We start from the raw sequence: 23393 nt of genomic DNA, 5'->3' as shown, positions 1-23393 counted from the left end.
CAGTACAGAACTATGAATTACATCACAAAACAAGTGTGAGTAAAGTTATCTATGTTTAAGAACAATTTTATATATCTAGTATTGTCAGACTCTTAAAAAGAGGCCTTATTTTCCCAAAGGCATATGCTGCATGGTACGAACGCTACTCGAAGCTACCACATATTGAGCTCAGAATATTCATCACCTGTGAAGACAAAGACTACCTGAATGTCTGTATCTGAGTATTTAAAATAGCTATTGGGAATATCAAATAAAAGCAACTCCTCCTTTCAGGACTTCATCACACAACTAGATCAGTTTTTATCAAGCTGTTTACTTAAGCACATTTTTCACATCAACTAATCAGTTTTTAACTGGTTAAATCACACTGGTTTGCTGCTAAGTAAATTGTTCTACCAGGTCTAGCTTGAAGGGAATTCATTTTCTTCACAGCAGCTCACGCTGGGCTGTGTTTTGGCATTTGTGACTAAATGCTGGTAAATACACCAACATTTCCACCACTGCTAAGCAGTACTTGTAGACCACCAAGGCTTTGTTTTTTACCCCTACTCTGCCACCCATCAAGTAGACAAGGGTGGACAATAAGGTAGGAGTGGACACAACCTGGCCAGCTGATCCAAACTGGCCAAAGAGATATTTTGTGCTATTTAGTTTCTTACTAAGCAATGAAAATTAAGGAGGAGTGTTGGGGCAGGTAGCCATTGCCTGGAGACTAGCTGAGCATCAGTCTATGGGAAGTGTACAGGGACTGTGTAAGTCAAGGAGCTAGGTCTGATTTGCCTTCCTTTCCCTTTCCATCACTCAAGCTATCTTCATCTCCATGCACAAGTTCTCCTCCTTTTGCTCTTCCTATTCTCTCCTGACTTGAAAAGTGAGGCTGGGTGAAGTGAGTGGGCAGCTGTGTGGGGCTTACCCCACTGGTCAGGGTCAGCCCTGATCACAAGTGTGCAGGCAAGGAGTAGCTGAAGAACACGTGCCATTACTCACACATATTCAGAACTCGGTCTTAGCACTTCAAATCCACAAAACAACTGAGAGTTATTTTTAACCAAAAAGGTCAACTTCAATAAGTAAGTGCACTTCAATAAGTAAGTGCATTAGGAAACTTGAAAAGGAAACAAGAACTTGACACTTCAGCCATAAATAAAGAAAAATTTATATTTGTACTTCAAACAGTATCCTTTATGAAATTCTTTTTCATAAGATTAAAACTGGATTATAATAGTTCTGATTTATGGAAAGCTACTCTAGTGTACCAACATAATCTCTGAGATTTCCTCTATTTCTGTGTCAAACCCAGAGAGACTACCTGCATCCACTACCACCTTTGGTAGGAAAAGTTATTTACTTGTGCACAAAACTGTTAATCTGTTAGTATCAGTTTTCCTATAGCAATTGTTACAAATAAATTAAAGACTTTACATGCTCTATTTTCTTCCTTTCACTGCTTTATTGTATCTGAAAGCTATTAACAAAAATTTCTAACAAAACTGGGAAAGGGAAGAATAATAATGACTTACCTTTGATTTCTTCTACTATTAATTTATCACATATTTGCTTTTCATAGGTCTCTATATGTTCTAAGGACTCCTGAAAAAGATCTGCCTCTCTCATCACTTGATTCTGATATAAAATCAGTTCACTATATTCATAATCTATTTTGTTAGGAGGAACCTGGGGGGGAAGAAAACAATGTAACAGTTAACAGTTACCTGTACCTTAAATGTATGCTGTATTACAGAATACAAGATTTAAGCTACGGAACATAACCAGGTCTGTTTATATACACCATCTAAACATTCAAAATGTAAAACTTCCATTACTCACAATCAAATCAGATTCGTTTAAGGATATCCATTGTAGTTAACATTTTAGAATAAATCCTTTATTCCTCTTTTTTCTATCACTGTGGCAAGCTAATTAAAAAGTGAATTGTATGAGAGAAAGCAAACATCTTCATACATTTTCTTTCTGAAACACTTATGTGCTACACAACAATTTTGACAGAAGTTCTACAGCAGATGGCTGGGGTCTAACAGCATCATTTTCAGTATACCAGAGTTCTGGATCAAACTATTTCCAAGAGGAATGACCCATCCATACCTTGAAAACTGGAATTTTTCAGATAGAAAACTTACACTATTTCTCTCTAACCAAGTGTTCTCTGTATTAAACTTCAATTCCTGAGAAAATACAGCACACAAGCATACAGAATTTTTCAAGCAGCAGATAATTATTTTTAGGTCTGCCTGCAGTTGCAAACCTAGGACTTTCTAGAGGCTACAGTACAACTACTGGCTTATCCACCTTGCAGGGCTAAAACAGCCAAGGAAGCAGGGTAACATTGAAAATCATGCCTTTCAGAGATCACTCCCTAAAGTGGATTTAGGCAATGAAAAGTCTTGCCAGAGTTATAGTAATTCTTTTCATAGTAAATGCTCTTCACTAATATACAAAACTACTCTAATTGCAAGAATGTTAGAGAGCAAATGCAATCTCCAGAAAATGCCCAACAGAGCAATAAAATCATATGAAATGTACTGTCCCAACAGAAATTGCGAGAGAGACTTATAACCTAACATGATTTTTTACATAATAGACGATGAGAAGCGGTTGAGTTTCACAAATGTTAATGATATTTTTCCTGTGACACTACATACTTTGTTTCTTTCTGAGCAACCAACACTTCAAAGTCACATCGGTCACTAAACAGTTTACTATGATTCTGTTTCCTAAAAAAAGCTTTTTCTTGATCTTTAAAGACAAATTATTTAATAAGAAAAAACAACACAAACAACCAAAATATTACACTGGGTGAAAGGAATTTTCTTATTAAGAATAGAATCCTAAACCACCACTTCCAGCCCTTCCCAAAGCACAAACAGATTCTATAGGATTTAGCATTTGTGATTACATGCTCTTCAGATTTTGAGAGCCAACTTTTACAGTACTGCTGGGCATTTTTAGAAATATTTGCTTTTATATATAAGAGGTCTGAAAGATAGTATAACTAAATAAAATACTGTAAAGATGTATGTATCTGACAATGAACTATGAAAATGATATCATTCAAGTATATTTTTTACCAGCTAATACAGTATAGCAAATGATCACTAATGGAACAAGACTATACCATACACAAGGTAGTGAGCAGGTAGCATGAAATTCTATACACTTCTCAAAGTAGCTCTCAACTACAGTTCCACTTCCATTTCCACCTTTGCACAATTTCTAGTCTCTATCACCCACTAGAAATCACTAATAAAAACATTGTTACCAGGAAAGCATTTTAACTGCTTCACAGCATGGACTCATGGAACGGGGTTAAGCACTACACAGGTCTTCCTGTTTATCCTTACTGCAATACCATGGAACAAAACTGCAGAGCACAGCACCAATTCAGTTCTTTCTCCTTCACCTCCTCCTAAAAATATCCTTTCCTCCAACAAAATACACATATCTAAATTCCAGATTCCACAAGTAGCACAGCTTTTTTGGCACATCATGAACTGGTTTTAGGCCTTTGAAACACAGATTACCCAAAAAGCCATAAAAAATATATACACAATACATATCCAATATATACACAAACATATCTATTGACTGCCTCATGGCTGTTTTGGCTCAGCAGGATAACAAAAAAAACCAAAACAAAACAAAAAAACCCAAAACGAAACAAAAGAAAAACTCAAACAAAAAAAATCCCAAAAAACAACAAAAAACCCCACAACAACCAAAAAAACCCAGCAAAACAATTATTCTTACACATAGAGTAAATCCACCAGAAAGATACTACACTTACTATCACTCCATTTAAAAAGTTATTTTTAAAAGTAATTTTAAGAAAAGTCCATTTTCAAAGATACCTTGACATTTCATCAATTTAATGAATATTTAAATCTGCAATTCATCAGAAGGCAAGAAGTTAACAACCCCAGTAGTTAATCTGAATAATCAGATTGTTTTATAAAGAATAAGATACTCTATAAAGACAGTGCCCACACCATTGTTATTGCTTCTTAATACATCTTTACTCCTCCCTCCCCCTAGAAGTGTTATGATTCTTCCACAGGAGATGTCCAACTTTCTCCTGAACTCAATTCTGCTGTTTCAGAATAGGTTTTTTCCTCTCCTCCTAGACCAAAGAAGGATCAGCTTTTCAAGCACAAGTCCCCTAACAACTGTCACTGAAAGAGTGTGACAAGATGCAGCCAAAACATACCTAAGAGCAGACCCCCAAAACTCCAGAGGTTTTCTGTCCATATCTGTATTTGTGGGCCTGATGCGAAAATTATGAATAAAATAAAAAATTAAGAATAAAAAAATTGTTCTGGAAAAGAAGAAAGGAAAAACGGGACATACAACAGTAAAACGAATTGCATAGTTGCTTTACACCTTGGTTCTCAAAACTTTAATTCTGAACAGACTCTTACATAATTTTGACTTAAGCTAGGACAGCACAAGCTGTTACATTTCCTGCAGTGATGTCTGCCTTTAACCTTATAACCTGTTTTTGATTGAAATATTGTGCATCTGGCCAATTTACAGCTTTCAGATGACAGGCAACATTGATCTTAACACACTAAGAGAAAATTCACCATTTCCAGTGATAACTTAGCCACTAGAATAAAACTGTCAAGGATAAAAAGCAATTTATCACTTTGTTAATCAGCTTCCTGACACTATTATTCCTTCCTTTATTTTTCCTGCTAAGCAAGGAGTACTTTATGGATAAAAATCCCTGCTTGTCTCAACTAAGAGCCTACTTTACTTTTCACCCATAAGCTTGCCCTGAAGGACAGTTTTACAGCAAACTAAGTCAAACTAACTGCAGCCTGGATCAACAAAGGCAGCTCACTTCCCTCTATTATTCCCCTTCCTCTATCACCTCACAGTTATTCAGTTCAGCCAATCAATCCTTCCCAAGAGTGATTATCTTTCTGGCACTTAGGCTTCCTGAACCAACCCTCCACAAGTCAGCCAGTACTGCACAAGGAAGTGGGGTGAGCACACAGGAAAAACTCAGATTCCTGGTTTTGGCAACAACTTGTAGCTAGATTAGCTGCATTATTTTCTAATACTGCATCTTCAGATATTAATCTACGATCACTAAAAAGACAGTTCCTTGACTTTTTTCTTAGTTTTGCTGCTTGGTCTTGGCTGTTTGCATTCATATCTGAAAGGACAGAGCTGCCTGAGTAATTCACATAAATAAATACCATCATCCTGCATTACCATTATTTCTCAATTATTATGACAGCAGCATTTTATGCAACATGTTACATTTCCTTGTCTATTCATTAACATGAATGGTACACAGTATCAGGCCTAATACAGATTGCCATAAAACTCCTCAAAAACATCTGTTTATTGAAGCGTGCTGCTCACAAGTCGTTTGGATACCCTTCAGTCTTTTAATCCTCCTTTTAAATTACCACTTTTCTATTGCAGTCACATGCAATTGTCTGTGAAGTCCATCACAGAAGTTCATCTATCAACTTGAGTGCATATGAACTACAGGCCAAGAGGGGAGATTTGGGAAGGAAAGTAAGCAAGATGTGTATCTCCTCAAAGATCCATGCAATGTCCTGAACTTAATTATTTTAACTGCAGGACTGAAAAATCCAGACACTGCAAAAGCAGTACATTTGGGGAGTATTGTGGAAGAGCCAACGCATGGCAAAACTGAGCTGTGAGTTCGCCTGGGCTCTCCTGACTGCTCTGGACCCAACTACATTGATTCTCTCTTCCAGTGTTTAGGGTTCCCCCTGGGCCTGCACTCTTCAGGGAGCTGGCACAACAAAGCACAAGACTATTTTCAAGAGAAATGCAACTAATGTGTGCATACGTATTTTTAGTGTTTTGGAGGAGAAAAAATAATATACCTACTTAACTGTCTCTAATAATCTCAAAAAAAAAGAGGAGAGGTTCAATGGGACTAATTTCCTATAAAACTATGTTGTCCAATATTTGTAGCATATTTCTGTCCTTCAACGCCCAAGCAGCTTTTCCACCACTTGCCTCTGACTGACATGATACAAATCAACAGTTAAACCAGCTCATTGTACAAGTACAAGCCACCTTCGTATATACGTGGATTTCTGAAATAGCTCCAGCTTTATCAGAAAATGGCATCAGTGTTTGCACTCATCTTAAGATCATCTTTGTTTGGGTGAGATTTAAGATGGTGCTAACTTGCACAGCAGACTCAAGTGATACAATGCATTCATCTACAGTATTTAAATCTGGCTTAGTCACTAGACTGCACAGTGTATCATGACAGCCCTCAAACAAACACACAACCTTTTAGAAAAGACAGCAACACAAACACCATCACTTCCAAGGTGCCAATACCTTGGCACCTTGAAGAGCCTCTTTTAAGAGTTTCTTATGCGACATTTTCTGGTTTTCCATCTACTATATAGTCTTTCTTTCTAACTCAGTCATTTTGACACCAAACTCAGACTGGACGCTGCTGACTCATTTGAGAATGATGACTTTTTGGTTGTCAAACACTCACAGAAGATGACCCAATTTTGATTAAAACTTACTCTTTCCAGCTTTTACTCAATGCTGAAGTTACAGCTCTTCTGAAATATCAAGCTATATATACCCAGCTTGCAACATCCTTTTTTTGACCATGACATGTGATCAAGATAAACACTGGTCTCTCCTCGCCATTTATTTCCTTTCTTACACTTAATCCCATATATAACAACTCAAAAAGGATATGAGATTTTTGTTTTAAAAACACAGTTTAGAGGTCAGGTAATATCTTAGTATTTTTACACAGTACTTTCCAGATGCCTCCCCAGCTGAATGGATCTATAAACATGTTTCTTTTTCTTTCCACACTGCAGAATAATCAACACATCCACTCTGTTCTGCTAATGTAGACTTTATAGCTCTGCATTACCACTATCAGAACACAGGAATAGCGTCTCTCAAAACAAGGCTAAACTCAGTGATTTTAGGATTGTACGATTTCATTTACTCAGATCTCACCTACACCACATCTGATCAAAGACTCTTCAGCTACACATTCATGTTACTTTGAAACCAAGCATTGATTTTAAGTATACTAGATACAGATGCATACAAACCATTAACAATACTTCATTCTTTGTAGAGATGTAATGTCATCCAGACTATGGCAGGAGAAAGGGCAAATAAGCGCATCCAAAATATTAAAGTATTTTCTGTAGTTTCACCTACTGTAAAGGGGCAGGATCATCACAGGTTTTCTCTAGCTACAAGTCTCACAAGCATTAAGTTACTTCACATGAGACTACTCTTATAAATTAAACTCTTCCAGTTTATTTCTCAAAGCAGAAAGCTTCACAGATAACAAATTTATTACCAATTCATAATAGTTTTCTACTCCCAAAGAATTAATTCCTCAGATTCCATCCCTTATACAAAAAGTGTTCTCTTTCCAGACCAGGAAATCTTACCTGCTGGGTTTTCCTAAACTCTTCAAGTAATTTTAAGGCCATATCATAATCTTTTAGTAAGTGGTATGCAATAGCATATCCAATCCAGGAAGCGCGTTGTGTGGGGCGCAGTTGAAGCAGCTGGTATCTTGTCTCCTTCAGTAAAAGAAAAGCAATTTTAAAAGAAGAATTTTTAACCAGAGTTACTACACATGTATCATGATTTAACACCAAGACAGCTAATATTTTAAAAGAATTTTTAAAAGTCCTAGGCAACCTTTGAAATTCTAACAGCATGGTGAAAAGCAGCACATTTCTGTATCATAAATTTGGAGGTTACATTCTAAATACACAAGCCATGGAACAACACATAAAATCTATTTGAGGAGACACAGAAGGTGTCATTTTCAAGAGCACCTCCTAAGGGCCTAAATTATTTCCAAAGGGCTTTGAAATCTCAGAAAGCCCTTTCCAGCAGAAGGCAGGAGCTCACTGCCATTGAAAGAGTAGCATTCACTCTCATAGGCACAAAGTCCTCACAAACTACTGCAACGCTTCTCAGAACTTCTTCTCAAGTCAAATCATATCCTTGGGTCAGCGATTCTATTTTCCCTTTGCATTAGCAAATTCAAGGGAATGAACATCCTTAGGTAAGGAGACCAATTAATGTCAAGCCCACAGTCCAGTCCTCTACTTCATATGAAACAGACAAATCAGTTCAGCCATTTTGAAACTACTCACTGGTTTTGGACAAATTTTAAGGTTTTATTTATAATAATAATCATCATCACTGGAATTCCAGAATCAGTCATCATGGGCAAGTTACCCACATACTAACAAGAAATGTCATAGTGTACTTCTTACCAAAAACACCTTCAGCATTTGCACCCAAAACACAGTTTGTAGGGTTCACAATTGCTTGATAAATACTTGCTAATTTAAGTACTGTACCTTTTTCTTACTATTTTAGTAAAAAATGAGTTAAGAACTATTTTTACAAAGTGACTAGTGAATCCAATTGCACAGAACAAATATTTCTAGTTCTGCTCTCAACCTCATATAGAGCTTTACTGCAGTATCTTTTCCTGCTTTCCTAAACAATAGCTTAAAATATTTTTGAAACAGATAAAGAGTAGCAACAGAAATACTACCAATAAAAGGCTTCACAGAGGAATAGAACAAGAGAAGGCGAGCAGCAATGAGTGGGAATTCAAAGAGAATACTTACTCTATATCCTTCTAAATCCCTCATCTGAATCTGCAACAGAGAGAGATCTCTCAAGATCTGTAGGTTGTCTTTATCTAGTTTAAGTGCATTCCGGTAACACTTGATGGCTTCGTCATATTTCTTATCCGAACGCTGCAGGAGACCATAGACATGCCAACCTAATGCAGGTTAAGGAAGATACATTTACAATTTTCACAAAGTAACTGCAGGGCACTTGTGTTAGAGGCCAAACGACGTCTTCCTTGAAGATCAGTACCCTTACAAATGAAGATGGATTACTGCAGCCAGACTTTACTAACACATTGTAGAATATTAAATGTTTCCAATTTTTTTTAAATGACATGTTACTGCTTAAGTCATATTCAGAACCCTCTGAGCACTGTTTTACAAATTAAATTATCCAAACTCCACCAGACTGTAAGAGTTAGTCACAGATTTATTGTTTAAAACATGCTGCCACAATTACAGGAGGAATTCTTACTCATAGAAGTGTTTCATTCTAACAATGGAATGTGTGTACAATTTCTACTTTTCCTTGCTTGCCTATCTGTAACCTCAATTAGACTCCAGCTTTTACAGTAAGGAAAAAACACAGAACTCCACTTGATTCACCGACAAAAATTTTGTGCATCAGAAGTCTTTGTCACAATCTCAGCATCTTAGATGTGCATCAATAGTGTGCCATAGCAAAACGATCAGGTTTTGTACTACAAAGGATACAGACGTGACTCTTCACATCATTACGAAGTCCTTTACGAACAAATTCGTACGCTTCCTCCTTCTTCCCTAAGCAGTTCAAGGTCAGTCCTTTCATCGCAAGAGTCTCTGTAAGAAGTATCAGATACTTATGTTTCTGACTTCCCATATGCCAGCTTCACAGTGCAGATATCCTTTGAAGTTGTTACACAGTAAAGTCCCCCATTAAAAAATAAATTTAGATCACAATAGCAGCCTAGGACAGCTGAAGACTATTACATGGATCATTTCCTTTCTTGAAACTCATCCTAAAAAGATCACTTGTAGAGCATCATGCAGATGTGACGAAAACAGACAACATTAACTTTTATTAATTAAAAAATACACTTAGCTGGCTTTGAGGGAGTTAACAGTAAGCTAGAGCAAATTTAGAGAGCTCCTCAATGTGTATTAAAGTTCTCCATGAAAAGACCAAGGGGAAAAAAGGCTGTGTCCACTACAAGAAACCAATCTCTGTCACAGTCTGTTCCCCTGTTACAGACTTCTTACAAAGCATTAGTTAAGGGAAGCATATTTACTGCTACCCTATTACAAGTGTATGAGACCACAATGCAATAACATTTTAATCAACATTCTGAGAGGCACAGGACTGCAAAACAGTAGGTTGGTATGACTACTGCTCTCCCTCTTCCCCCATTCTTCAAGGCACACAGTAGACAAGCAAGTTGCATGTAATGCATGCACTATGTCTGAAAGCTGTTCCAGATTCATTTTTCAGTGTTTTTGTTAAATAAGAGACCACTTGTTTTGGTTCCTGCCAGAAGATCAGTCACCTTTTTCATCATAATGCTCTGTTTTTCCTCCAACTACAACCTCTTCCCCAGTATTAATAGCAACAGACCATGACCTCAAGGTCAGCTGTAACAGCAGTTTGAAGTTTTATTGATAGACCCATTTAACACTTTTTCTGCACAGTACACCTATAAGTGAATGATGACCCAAAACTAGTCAAGGGCTTTTTTTTGTTGTTGTTTTTTAGTTGTCCTACATCCATACTGTAAGAACAGAGAAAGCCAGAATGATACCTTTCAAGTGACATTAAGACATTTTAAGAAGAATATCTGCACTGTTGGGAAAGGGAGCAAGCTAATACTGCCGTCCCACACCAGGGAGATAACTGCCCAGCCACATCAATCCATCTGTTTTGCCACCTTCTCACTAAACTTTTGAAACTCTTTCTCTGAGGCTTAAAGTGACAAGTGCAGCTTTCCACCAGATCATTTCACTGGCTTAGTTCTGCCTCAGCTGTCCATTCCAGGCTTTACTCCCAAGCTTCAAAGCCATGAGTGGCTCAAAGCCATGTAGTATGTGGCTTGCCAAGGCAGCTAGCTGTCCTGGAAAAGTTTAAGAGGCAGCAAGAGCAGAAAAGACAGATTTGTATACTGAGATGTTACAAAAACAGAAGTGATAGTAGAGACAAATGCATTAGGTCAGAGCTGAACCACTCTAGATTTGAAGCAACAAAAAAACCTGCTTTTATCTCTAGGGAAGTAATGAAGACAACAAAGAAACAGCAAACATGAATGGAAGCACAAAAAGGATTAGTCAAACATTTTGACAAGATCTGACAGCATTAAGTAGGAAAATAATTTTACTAACACAGTACATGCACACTCAGTGTTAGGTTGCTTCAACAGGAAAAAAAAAAACCCTAAAAAATCCACTGTATCAGAAGGAAAGTGTCTGAATAATGTAACAGAAACCTGTAATACAGTAAGACTAGAGTATCCTATTGAGGATGTAAATAGAATTTAACAGATGTAAATTGAAGCAATATTCTGCTGCCCTGTTTCCTACAATACTTATCAGAGCAGGATCACCAGATTCTGTCTTCAGCTTCACGTATTAACAGCAACAGTATTACACTTAACTCTGCTCCCTTTAAGCAGCAACTCGGTATGCAGTGCAGAAAATTTAAGCCTATGAACTTGACAAAAAACCCTCCAGATTTTTAATTTATTGGCAGAACACATTCATATAATATTCAAAAAAAGGCTGGGCTTGCTTTAAATAGGAATGTAAGGAAAACCCACACTAGCATTCTGACCCAGAAACCTAGAAAGGCAAGTTGGAAGCTTCAGTGAAGTGCTGCTTCCACCATGTATTTTCATCTTCAACATCCCAGTGCACAGGAGTGTTTGACTGAGGCAGAGTGGAAACCTGATCTGAATCCACAAAGGCTGAAAATCCAGAGTAATTATTCAGTCATAACAACAGAATCACATTCCACAACATGCTCTTTTCTTTCTCAACAGTATGATGTAGACCAATAAAACATTTAAGCTCTTGACAGGAGACAAAAAAAAATAATCTTTAGTCTGCAGTTACCTCCATGTTCAGCAAATTTTGGGTTAGAAAGGATCATCTTGCAGAACTTGAGTCCATTTTTGTACTGCTTTTGTTCGTAACATTTCTGTAAAAGATGTGAAATATAATCATTGAAATGCATTTAAAACCACAGTACCTTAACATACTATTACAAATGTAGTCACTCGTCCAGCAAGGTATGGTGATCAGATCACCACCAACCTCTAGACAAATATATCTATTCATATTAAATTGCTTCTTCTCAGCATTCAGAACATGCAACAAACACTCTACCTCATGGTCAACTTCTTTATTAAAAAAGTAATTCCTTTTCAACAGAAATAGGAAAGGGAAGTAGCAATATTTACTTCAATTCAGAAATTCTTAAAATAGAAATCAGTTAGGAATCTTGACTCAACAGAACTTTTGAGGAGAATTAATCTCAGAGTCTAGACACTCTTTTCAAAATCCCATTTCCTTAGCCTAGTGACTTCCCAGAAAAAGACATTTCAAGACAGAAAACTTTCCTAGTTGCCAATACAGACTTTTAGAAAAAAGAGAGAAACCATGAAGTAGGAAACACTTATTATAACCTCATTTGATTAAGTGATAGAGGTATCAAGTTGGGAGAATTTACCTACGTATTAAAAAAATAAAACATTTAATTTCTACCTGTAATAGTACAGCTAAAGGCTACTTATAGATATACTTAGAATACCATTTACCTAATTACTAGGTAAACTGGCAAACTGTATGGTTTAACTGTGGGAACATATGGAAGAAAAAAAATGTGAACATGGGTCCCTTTTCCTCTTTAGGAAGATACTACCTAAAACACTAAGGTTTTAGCAATTTAAATCAACTACTGATCACTACAGTGGATCACTAAGACAAATCTGTTTAAACCAGTTCAAGGCATGCTTGTGTCAGTAAGCATGAAACTGATTCCAGGTCACTTATGCTTTTTAACTGGAGAAAAACTACCAAACCAGGCTTAACTTGGCATCATTTTCAGCTAATAAAGAGTATTGTCCTGCTGTAGTTTAGATAGCTATTCTCAGGAGAAGATATGTCATTTCAGTTATGTGCTTGAGTGCTTTAGCAGTCTCTCATGGATCATTCCCACTCCATCAATCTTCCAGGATAAAAGCAAAATCTGTGTTAAATTAATATGGAGACAGTAACTCCTTTGCCATCAGAACAGATTATCCCATTATTTCACAGGGTAAAAGCAATACAGAAGCATATGCATGCTCACTTTGGGGAATTGGCTAAGGTAGCAAAACAAGGGTCCTCCCCCAGTCGGTGAGGAAGGGCTTAACTGAAGACAGTTTTTAGGTTCTTGATGCCTGCAACTCAAGACACTTGCAGCTAATCATGACTAAGTGCAGATTAAATCATAGAACAATTTAGGCCAGCAGGAACCCTTGGAGGTCACCAAAATCAACTCTCAAAACAAAAGAGAGCTAACCTTGATATGAGATCAGGTTGATCTGCCTGACTGATTTCTGGCAGGATGGCTAGAGAAGCAAACAGTTGTACTATGGGAATTCACATTTAAACAACAGCAACAGAAAAGATCTGTTTGGCTTTTTTTTTTTTTAACTGAGAACTAGTTTCAACATCTTTTACCAGAAATAACCTGTGGCAAAACTTGGAGTCCCCTCTAGGGGAAGGTGACACTCTCCTGCTCATCTACTTTCTTCATTAACTTAGGATGCTTTGTACCATTTTTAGGGAATCCTAGGAAAATGCCAACAATGTGCTATGTATTCTTTCTAAACTTATTCAAGTATGCCTAAAAATTAGCAATAGTGAACATTCATTCACGGTTCTTGCAATGTTGAGTGAAACCCCAAATATACAGCAGTGCTTAACCAGAAGCTATTTGAGACAAGTGTGCACTCAAAATAGATTAACTACTGGAGGAAATCAGATCCATTATCCTTGTTCTGACATTTTTATCCTATAGAGTTCAGTCTCAGGCCTAGAATAAGAACTGAATTGAAGATAATTAGAGACAAATGTGATTTTTGGAGGACAGACAAGAGCACATTTTCTAATGCCCAACAGATGAATGGGAGGGAGAAATTAACACACTCCACACTGAGAGGAAATGTAAGTTCAATATTCAGTTTCTTGGCTTGCTGACAAGACAGCCAGCATCCTTAATTTAGGTTGAGAGAAAACCTCGGAGGCCCAAGTCCAAACTTTAATTCAGTACTGCCAAGTCCACCTCAAAACCATGTCCCCAAGTACCACATCTACACATCTTGAAAGTATCTAGGGTTGGTGATCCAACCCCTTCCCTTGGCAGCCTCTTCAATGCTGGACAACACTTGCAAGTGAAGAGATTTTTCCTCATATCAAATTTAAACCTCCCCTGGTGCAACTTGAGGCCATTTCCTCTTATCCTGAAGGTTCTAGGAGAAAAGACCAACCCCCATGTTACTACAGCCTCCTTTCAGGTAGGACAGATGGACATCATATAGTTGGGAAGCCTGATGTCTCCACATGTGTTCTCAAGGTTTTTTTACTTATCAGGACAAATGTAGCTGAAATGCATTTACTAGAATCTGTCTCACTGTATTAAGTCTTTGGTTCACTAAAAGCTCAAGTTAATTTGCTGAGTTGTTTGGTTTTTTTAACTGTCTTATCTGTAGTGCTTAATGTGATGCTCCCCATCACCCCTTTATGGCAATCACTTCCTGCTAAAGCTAAAATCAGATCGTGAATGTTAACACACTTGAAACCTCAAAGGGAAATTGTGGCAAGACCAAAATGTTATTCAGAACTTCTGCTACAAGATGTTCCTAGAAGGATGCTACCTCATCTGGCAAAAATCTCATTTATTCCCTTTTTCAACACTAACTCAACCATATAATCTGCTTGTAGACTGCCATACCAATCTAGATACCAGTTTGTGTCCTCTCAGGTAAGTATCAAGTGCCTCTACACAGATGTCAAATTGGCACTGCATCTGAGAAGTATCTGTAATTGTAAAGGTAAAAAATCCTACTAACAAGGATACAACAATGAAAAACAAGAAAAGATTTGATTCCTGTATTACAATTCTTTGCTGCATCTACTTAGCAAAATGCCATTCATAAATTCTATTTTTTTTGTATGTCATTTTTTTAAAGACCTAAAATCCCTTCCACTACTAAATATGAACAGACTCAAGGATTTGAATCACTGGCATTACTTATAAAACAGAAGGAGTTCACATATCACTACTCAATCACATGTGTCATTTATATCTTACTTGTGTTTAACTATTTACAACATCAGGTTAGTGCAGGGATGATTTTACAAACTACATCTACCTAGACATAGCATCTGCTGCTTTGGAAAAGGCCCTGCATTGAGAGAACAGTTACATTTTTCCACACATAGTTTAATACACAGGCAATTTTATGGCTGAAGAACATCCCATTATCTCAGACATTAACACTCACTTCCAAGAAGTCGCCTTAACAAAAAATAATCTCAACTGGTGACTCGAAGAGAGACTGCAGCTGCAGCAACCAATTCCCTTCTTCACTCCATGGCCCCAGTGCCTCTGAAGGTATTCAAGTGATGCATTATTTAACAAAGCATTTTTATGTGAAGACTAAATAAAGAGTAGTATCACATTCAAAGACTGAGGACAGCTATTGCATCAAACCAAATAGTGTTAAACACAGCAAACAGGCTTCCCTGATCAGCTTACATGTTTCAATAATTTAAAGTTGTTTAAGATGGTCTGTGACTGTAATAAAGCTGCACTGACCTTCAATCCAAATTGTACACTGACCCACCTGATGGTGAGCTTGTGTAAAGGGGGCTTGTAAGAAAGGTGGGGACAACTTTTTAGCAGGGCCTATTGTGATAGGCTAAGGGGTGATGTTTCTAGGCTAAAAGATCAATTCAGACTAGACATAAGGAAGACATTTTTTATGATTATAGTGGTGAAACACTGGAATAGGCTGCCCACAGAGGTGACAGATGACCTGTTCCTGGAAATATTCAAGGAGTTCTGAGCCATCAGATCTAGTTGAAGATGTCACTCCTAATGGCACGGGGTTGGACAACACGGCCCTTAACGGTCCCTTCCAACCCAAGCTGCTCTATAATTCCACGTGCAATTTCTTTAACAACACTGCAATTTAAAAATTGATTCTGCTGTCTCTTGATAAGAGTTTATCAAACACAAAATCCAAACCATAAACAGCATTTTAGCATTATTCTCCAATCCTACTTGTACAGCCCACACTCTGTTGAGACAGGTCTGCACATCAATAGGCTGCCTTGCCACAAACATGATGGAGCATCAGAACCACCAAACAGAAAAATAAGCACTTCAAACCAAATTAAACAATTTTAACATAGCTGGGTAAATACAGCTTCAAGTTTTATTAGAAAAACAAATGAGAGAAACATTAGGCTGGAAAAGACCTCTATAATTGCCAAGTCCAGCTGCCATGTTCTCAATGAACTACGTTCACGAGTGCCATATTTACACGCCTTTGTAAATACTCCCAAGGGTTGGTGGCTCAACCACTTCCCTGGACAGCATGTTCCAGTGTTAACCACCCTTTCTGCGTGGAAATTTTTCCTCATATCCAATCTAAACCGCCCCTGATGCAATTTGAGGCCATTTCTTCTTGTCCTGCCACTTGTTACCTGGGAGAAAATGCTGACTCCCACCTCACTACCATCTTCTTTCAGGCAGTTATAGCAAGTGATAAGGTGTCCCTTGAGCCTCCTTTTCTCCAGGCTAAACATCCACAGCTCCCTCAGCTACTCCTCAATAAGACTTGTTTAAGACATCACTTGTTTTAGTCTTCCCTGCTACTGTACTTCCATATAATCCTGCCTGCAGACCTCTCAGCACTCAACAGTTTCTACATTCTTCTTGCCAAGTAGTGCCTAGGCTCCTGTTGCCAAGATTTTGGTGTAGAACTCGGAGAAGATTTTGGCAACACCTAGGATTCATTAAAAAAAAAAAATTACTCTTCCCAATGCTCTGTAACACTGATGGAAGTGCTGCTTAAAGCAGGAAACCAAGGACTAAATGTGGAACTTCAGAGCCTAGGGAAAAAGGGCAAGGCTTCCATCAAGCCTTATGGGAAGAGTGTTGGAAGTCAGTTATGCTGGAAATCTCTCCCAGTCACAATGGTGATCAAGTTCAGTAGTAAAAAACCCACAGAGTTATCAACAGCACAGCTTCTGATCAGCACCTTTTCCTAGGAGCTATCTGACAACTACTTTGGGATTGATCAAATTACTGATACACATTTCTGACCAAAACCAGGCACAACCAATACAGGAACATCAGCACACTGTCAGTATTCTTAATTGGCATTTAACACTCAGACCTTTTAAAAAGCCTTGTTTTACTGCACATCTATAAAACAATGCCATCAACATAAAACAGGCAATCTACTTCCTACAGCAGCTTACAAAATTAGTTGAATCAGTACCTTAGATTTAGGCAACATTCAGCAGTTACTGCTTCTAAGCTAATAAATAATTATTAAATTATTCACCAGTTGGATAGCAAGGTCTGTCCATCTTGTTTGAAGGCATTCAGCATCTGTGTTGGAAATGCTCCTCATATTACAAACCATATGAATATTTCCAATGCTGATACACAAAAAGAAAGTATCATGATACCACTGAAGTTGAGAGACAGACTAGAAACCTCTTCATGAGGTTTGCCAAACAGCATCCCTCTCCCTCTCTCTACACTGACTTCAAGTCACCAGTGTTTTAGAGAATAAAAAAAGTATCAGCTGGAAGACACTTTGGGTCACAGAGGCCAAGAAAACCCTGTCTCAAGCATCTTAAACTTCTAGTCCCAGGGTAACCATTCCAGAGTTTTTCTACCCATTCTCCATACCCTACCAGGATTTTATATATGCATGGCCACCCCATGTCTGCTATTACTCCACTGGTAAGAGAAGCTAACATAACCTCATAATCTGAAATAAAAAGAGGAAGACAACATAGATACACACCCTTGACTGCTTTACTTGTCAAAATGGACAGGCCACATCATTCCTGCCCAGACCTGGGGACTTAGCAATGCAGAACAGTGCTGAGTCAGAACACAGACAACGATGTGCAACAGAATAAGCAGCCAGCACTACATGGTGGTAACATTTTGGTCAATGTATTAATGTCCCAGTAATATCTAAGATTTCAGTATCATGATACTCTGTATACAACAACAGTATTTTTGCTCCTCAACCAGATTTTCATAATTATTCAAGTTCAAATCATCAGAAGATGCAAAACTTGGTACATAATGCAGCTGGTAGTAACAGCTGTAATCACTTGCTGCTTGTATTCTTTATTATTGGCAGAATAAAATTGATATTCTATTTATTATGGGAAAGAACATGTACGATAAGAGAATGTTTTTTCACCATTTATTGTCCACAGACCTCTTTAACAGCCCTCTAAACTATACCTCTTTTAAAAGGGGAAGGCATTATCAATAAGCTTGCCTTAAGGCCTAGTGTAATTTTGTGCTGTGCACACACACTCTATACAATCTGAATTCCTAGAATATCCTTTACTTCAAAAGGGCAGAAATAAGAAAACAGTAGAAAGAGCTCTTGCTGGCACGTACTTTGCATTTGTAACTTTTCATTGCTTGACTTAATGCAGTTCTCTCCTGTTTATGAACATGTGTGGCCCTACAGAGCAAACACCATAACAGCAACACTAGACAAGTCACAGCCCAGACAGACATTTTCCAGTAATTTTCAATCTGCACTTTGTGCAGAGGTACTGAAGAGCCCAATCTACTCCATCTCCTGGGATGAATTGCAATTTCCTTAGCAAGAACTCAGACTAAGCAGGTGGCTCCACAACCTAGTGGAACTGCATCTGAGAGCAGTTAAGTAAATGAAACCATGAACACCAGCACTGTTTTGTGGTATCTGATACAAAACACAGTAAAATAAACATCAGGCTTTAAAAGTGACAATTTTATTTTGGCATCTTCAAGCAAGTTCAAGACAATTACCAACACAAGCCTTCAACATCAATTTAATCTCAACATTCCATCCTTAACAACACAGTGATTCAGCCAAAAATCGCGTGAATCACAGCAGATCAGAGCTGAGATCAGACACACCTGGGACAGGCCACTAGCGGTAAGATACAAGGGCTGGATGCAGAGAGGCTTTTGAGTAAGACAAGCTCTACTGCAGTTCTCACCAGAATGTTCTCAGCCTCCAGTTATTTGTGCCTCATCAACATTCCAAGCAAAGGGTTTGCCTTCACTCACAAAAAGTTTTGTTAACAAAAAGGATTCTACCTTTTTGTTAACAACTTCTTGTTTGGAGCCTGCTACTTTGCAGCCACTGTTTCTACCAAAATCAAAATAAATCATGATAGCTTCAAGACAGGCAAATACTTACTTAACTCCTGAATCTTCTGTTAAGGTCTTTCTCCCTCCAATTTCATACTCCTCCTTCCAAGGAGGCTTGGGGGACGAACCAGGGGAAAGAGCAAAGCACACTGCACTGCAAACAGAGACTTGCAGTGTACTTGGGCAGTAGCATAACAGCCTATGGATTTCCCAGGAATCACCAGTTTTCAATGTATTGGGGAAACTGTTTTAATGAAGCTTCAAATACCTCTAAAAATCTCAAATCTTGGGGCAATCCATCTCACAGCCCATACAAGGTCTGCAATAAATTAGGATTTCCAAGTCCTACATTCCTCTACAAGCAATTTTACTTGTTATGACTCAACTTGCTCCAAAAACATGGAAGCTTTCAGGTGGCCTTCACTTTTTGTGCCACAAATAGTTCAGAACTGAACTGTTCCTGCTATTCAGTGCTTGTTCTGTTCCATATAAACAGCCAAATAAGAAAAAATTCCAGCATAAAACATGGAGAGACTTAACTCTGAAAAATTAACATTTTTTAGAAGAAAAGTATAAATAAAAGTCCAGAATCAAGAAACAACCCACAGCATTCCACAAAAGCCTCCTTTCTGAGCCTTGCATGATGACCTTCACAAACTCCTTTTGAAAAACTAAACCAAGAATACCTATCTGAGATTAAGTCTTCACCAAATGAGACTGTCTCAAATCACTGACAAATGTGAAGTGTGACTTTCCCTTATGAAGCCTTACTGACTCTTACCACCAGGCTGGCATCTATCCTCTGCAATTCTGTCATTTCAGTAGCTTGCAGTGGCCAGGCATCCTCACCACCTTGTCTGAAAGTCCTTATGGAGGGAACCCCTTACACTCTTCCTAGGCTGCCTGTCCTCAGCAGCACAAGCAACAACCACACCAAGAATCAGTCCTGAGTTACACCACAAGATTTTAAGCAACTGCTCCAAACTCCTGTCTTTAAAAGGAAGGGGTCTTTAAATGTCAAAGACTTCATAGATCCACTGCTCCAGTGGTGGGTTAATAATGGCTACCTCAGCTATGGTATCGATCTCATTTGGGAGATCCTAATGAGCATAACATAACTTCCCAATTATCAAATTTAATAGTTCAGTAACTCCCCCACATCATTCCCAGGAGACTGACTAGTTGCGTGCTTATAAACTATTATTATTTCATTAAATAAAATTTTAAAAAAGCTTTCAGAATTCTATGGATAAGAATTAATTAAATCCTACAAACACCTGTATATTTATATTTTATCAAAAAAGAAATCTCTTAAGGTTATTGAAGAAGTTGGAGAATGAAAAGGACATTACAGAGAAGTTGAACAAGTCCTCAGAGAGGGCACTTGAAGTAATTTCTAACATTTCCTTACCCTGAAAAATGGAAAATGTATGCCTGAATGAACTGAGCAGTAACAACCCACTGCTGCAAGGCTATATACTTCCAGACTTTTTGTGTCTTATTAGCTGAAGTCATCTGCAATTAAAGCAGCAAACCTTATTTTAGGCAACAGCAATATGAGGAATTTGCTAAGAAACCAAAGGATTAGTCAGTTACAGGTACAATACTATCCACAGTTCTATCAAACATGAAACAACATCAGATCATACCTTACACTGCTTGAGCCTGGGCTCACACCAATACATATTAGAAGACAGTAAGCATTTCTTGAAAACAAAACAAGACCAACTTGGCAAGTGAGCCATGAAAGCATGACAAGAACCCCAAGGCTTTCCTCTAAAGCCTTCTAGACTACTTACAAAGACGACTGCCATGCCCTGTACAGACAGGGCTGACTTGAGTCCATAAAGCCAATGTTTAAGACTATCTCTGAGACAGTTTATAGTATGGATTCTTGGGTGAAAGAAAAAAAAAATCAAAGCTGCTTAAACTGAAACATACTCTGAAGGCAAGTTTACAGCTCAATTTTAAATACACAAAATAGAAGATTAGGCTAAGCTTACTAGAAGTAAATACCAAATACATGATACCAAACTTCAACCTTAACAAGAAGCCTTTCTAAGCTACCAGGAGTATGCTTATTTCAGACAGCATCTGCCCCATTCACTTAAAAAAAATCACCTAAGCTGAAGATCAACTTTAATTTGCAAGAAACGCACAAGCACTCCTACATTAATTCTTACTTATGATGTTTTTCCCCTTCCATGAGAGGGGAACATATTCAAATACTTCATCCATGCCTTCTGTGAAGCTGTGAAGTGGAAGAGCTTGAAGCTGCTCAGCCCCTTACCCCCAAACAGCACACCTGTAAGCACAACAGGTCTTCCAGGGGAAGAGCATCTAGACTGCAAGTCTCTGCAGAACAATGAAAGTATGGCCTAAGAAACAAAACTGAACTGGAAGACAGAACAGAGCAAGAAAGGAGCTTTAGCACTACCTTACAGTAGTCCTGATCAACTACTACCTATGCCACAATTGCTATTGCTTCCCTAATCACCTAAGTGCTAGTTTTAAGTCAGCTTGTTCAAGCCTTGCCAAGCATGCAAGCACACAAATTGATGTGGCTTAAAGACTATTTACTCAGCTTCTCGAGCAGACTTCTCAGCTTACATTGATCTCCAAGAGGCCACACTAGCCAGGGCAGCTCTGACAGCTTTGCTGTTACTTGGGCATCTTGTTCAGAACATTGATAACCTGTCTGATATGTTACATCCACACATCAAGTCACTGTGAAGGATTTCTCATGATCTCCAAATCAGTTTTCCCTTCTTCAACTGCTAATTCTCTGCAGAGCATTCATAAAAATACTAAAGGCCTAATCTATGAGTATAATTTCCTTGCATCTGTCCCAAGTGATTAAATCACTATATGCTTGTAGCGATTTAATAAGACCCTACATGCTTGTAGGGTCTTATTATGCAGCCTCCCACTTAATCCCTGCCCCCAATTTTGGAAATTACTAGGAATGCTATGGGCATTTAAAATATTCTAGCAGTGCCAAAGTAAGCAAAAGCTGGTTCGATTAAAGGGCCTTTAGCACCACAAGCTATACTACTAAACAAAAATACCCTGAGACATGTCAAGCAAACAAAGGGTTCCATTTGTAGTATGCCAACATTAGTATTCCAGAAAGAAGTGCACCATAAGAGTCAGAGCTAGTCAGAAAAAAATTTTAAGAAATTAAGTTTCAAGAAGAGACACTACATGAAGAGACAAGCCAGTAGCTTTGTGATCAACACTTTAGGACTGCAACTGGCCACTACACAGCACCAGTTAAAGGCTTCTGAAAGTTTCAGAACATAAGTACATTTCTGCATGAACTTCACTGAAGTTTTATGTATCTCACCTAAGCACTAATTTCCAACACTTTTATCCATCGTTGAATATTAAAAAGTCTAAAATATGATCTCTAAAAAGCCATTCTATAATCCAATCAAAAAAACTTTTTAAGTGGCTGCTACTGTGAACTTGTCTGCTGCTAGTAAGAATAATCACTTAACCGTTCTAATATTAGTCACTTATTTTTAGCCGAGAGAAAGAGGAGTGCTAGAATGACTTACTAAGATGCATACCATAAGCATGCAGTAAGCAACAAATCACCATTAAGAACCAGTAAGTTTTTAAAACCTGTACACTATGCAAAGCGGCCAAAAGAAAACAGCTCTAAAGAACCTGCTGAAAAAAACCAGCTCTGTACAGAGTACAGGAGCTTACTGACACTGTTTGACCTCAGCTTCCTGAAGCCCAAATGTCAACCTCTGAACCACTACTGTGGTTCTGAAGCACTGAAACTACCTAACCAACTCAGAGAGAACTGAAGAAATTTCCGCCTGCCAGCAGGATTACTTAGTGTGCTGCACAGACGTCCTCTGCCTGCAGAGTGGTAAACTGAAACAAAACACCTCAATTTTGTTGAGGCTGGAACTCCATTACCATCACACTGACAAGCTCGCGAAAAAGGGAGTGTGGTGTTTTCTTGTCTCCGGAGGGAGGAGTGGGGCTTTTTTTTTTCCATAATGTGTTATCATGATAAAGTACAGTGATTGAGTTAGAAACCCACAACTAAAGCAAGGTCCTTCTTCAAAGTTACCTCGCAAACACTAAACGTCCCTTGCATTGTTAAGTCTCAAAGAGCGAAATTCGCCCAGCACAAAGGAGTTGAGACAAGTCCTCCAAAGGACGCACAGAAGCAGGATACTTCATTCCACCACACGTCTTCAACTACACTCAAAACTGCTGAGCGAGCGAACTACTTTTAACCCGGTCCCTACACCAAAGCCGAAGCTCTCGCTGGAAATGAAGCA

At 38.2% G+C, this 23393-nt stretch overlaps 1 protein-coding gene across 2 annotated transcripts in view; it reads right to left on the bottom strand.

Annotated features, from left to right (window-relative positions):
• The window catches only part of NAA16 (N-alpha-acetyltransferase 16, NatA auxiliary subunit), a 61363-nt gene that overhangs the window by 37209 nt on the left and 761 nt on the right, over positions 1–23393 (bottom strand). For both annotated transcript variants that reach the window (XR_008536034.2, XM_077173651.1), the window contains exons 2-6: positions 11745–11829; positions 9381–9485; positions 8661–8818; positions 7455–7589; positions 1521–1674 (exon numbers count right to left, since the gene is read on the bottom strand). Coding sequence is in view for 1 of the 2 variants with exons in the window: in XM_077173651.1 (XP_077029766.1) it covers positions 1521–1674; positions 7455–7589; positions 8661–8818; positions 9381–9485; positions 11745–11829 (637 nt within the window). In the remaining variant the exon portion in view is untranslated. The remainder of the gene's footprint in view (positions 1–1520; positions 1675–7454; positions 7590–8660; positions 8819–9380; positions 9486–11744; positions 11830–23393) is intronic.

This window comes from Agelaius phoeniceus, chromosome 2 (genome assembly GCF_051311805.1).
Source record: "Agelaius phoeniceus isolate bAgePho1 chromosome 2, bAgePho1.hap1, whole genome shotgun sequence".
In the NCBI taxonomy this organism is placed as follows: domain Eukaryota; kingdom Metazoa; phylum Chordata; class Aves; order Passeriformes; family Icteridae; genus Agelaius; species Agelaius phoeniceus.
This window is presented reverse-complemented; position numbering and strand designations above follow the sequence as displayed.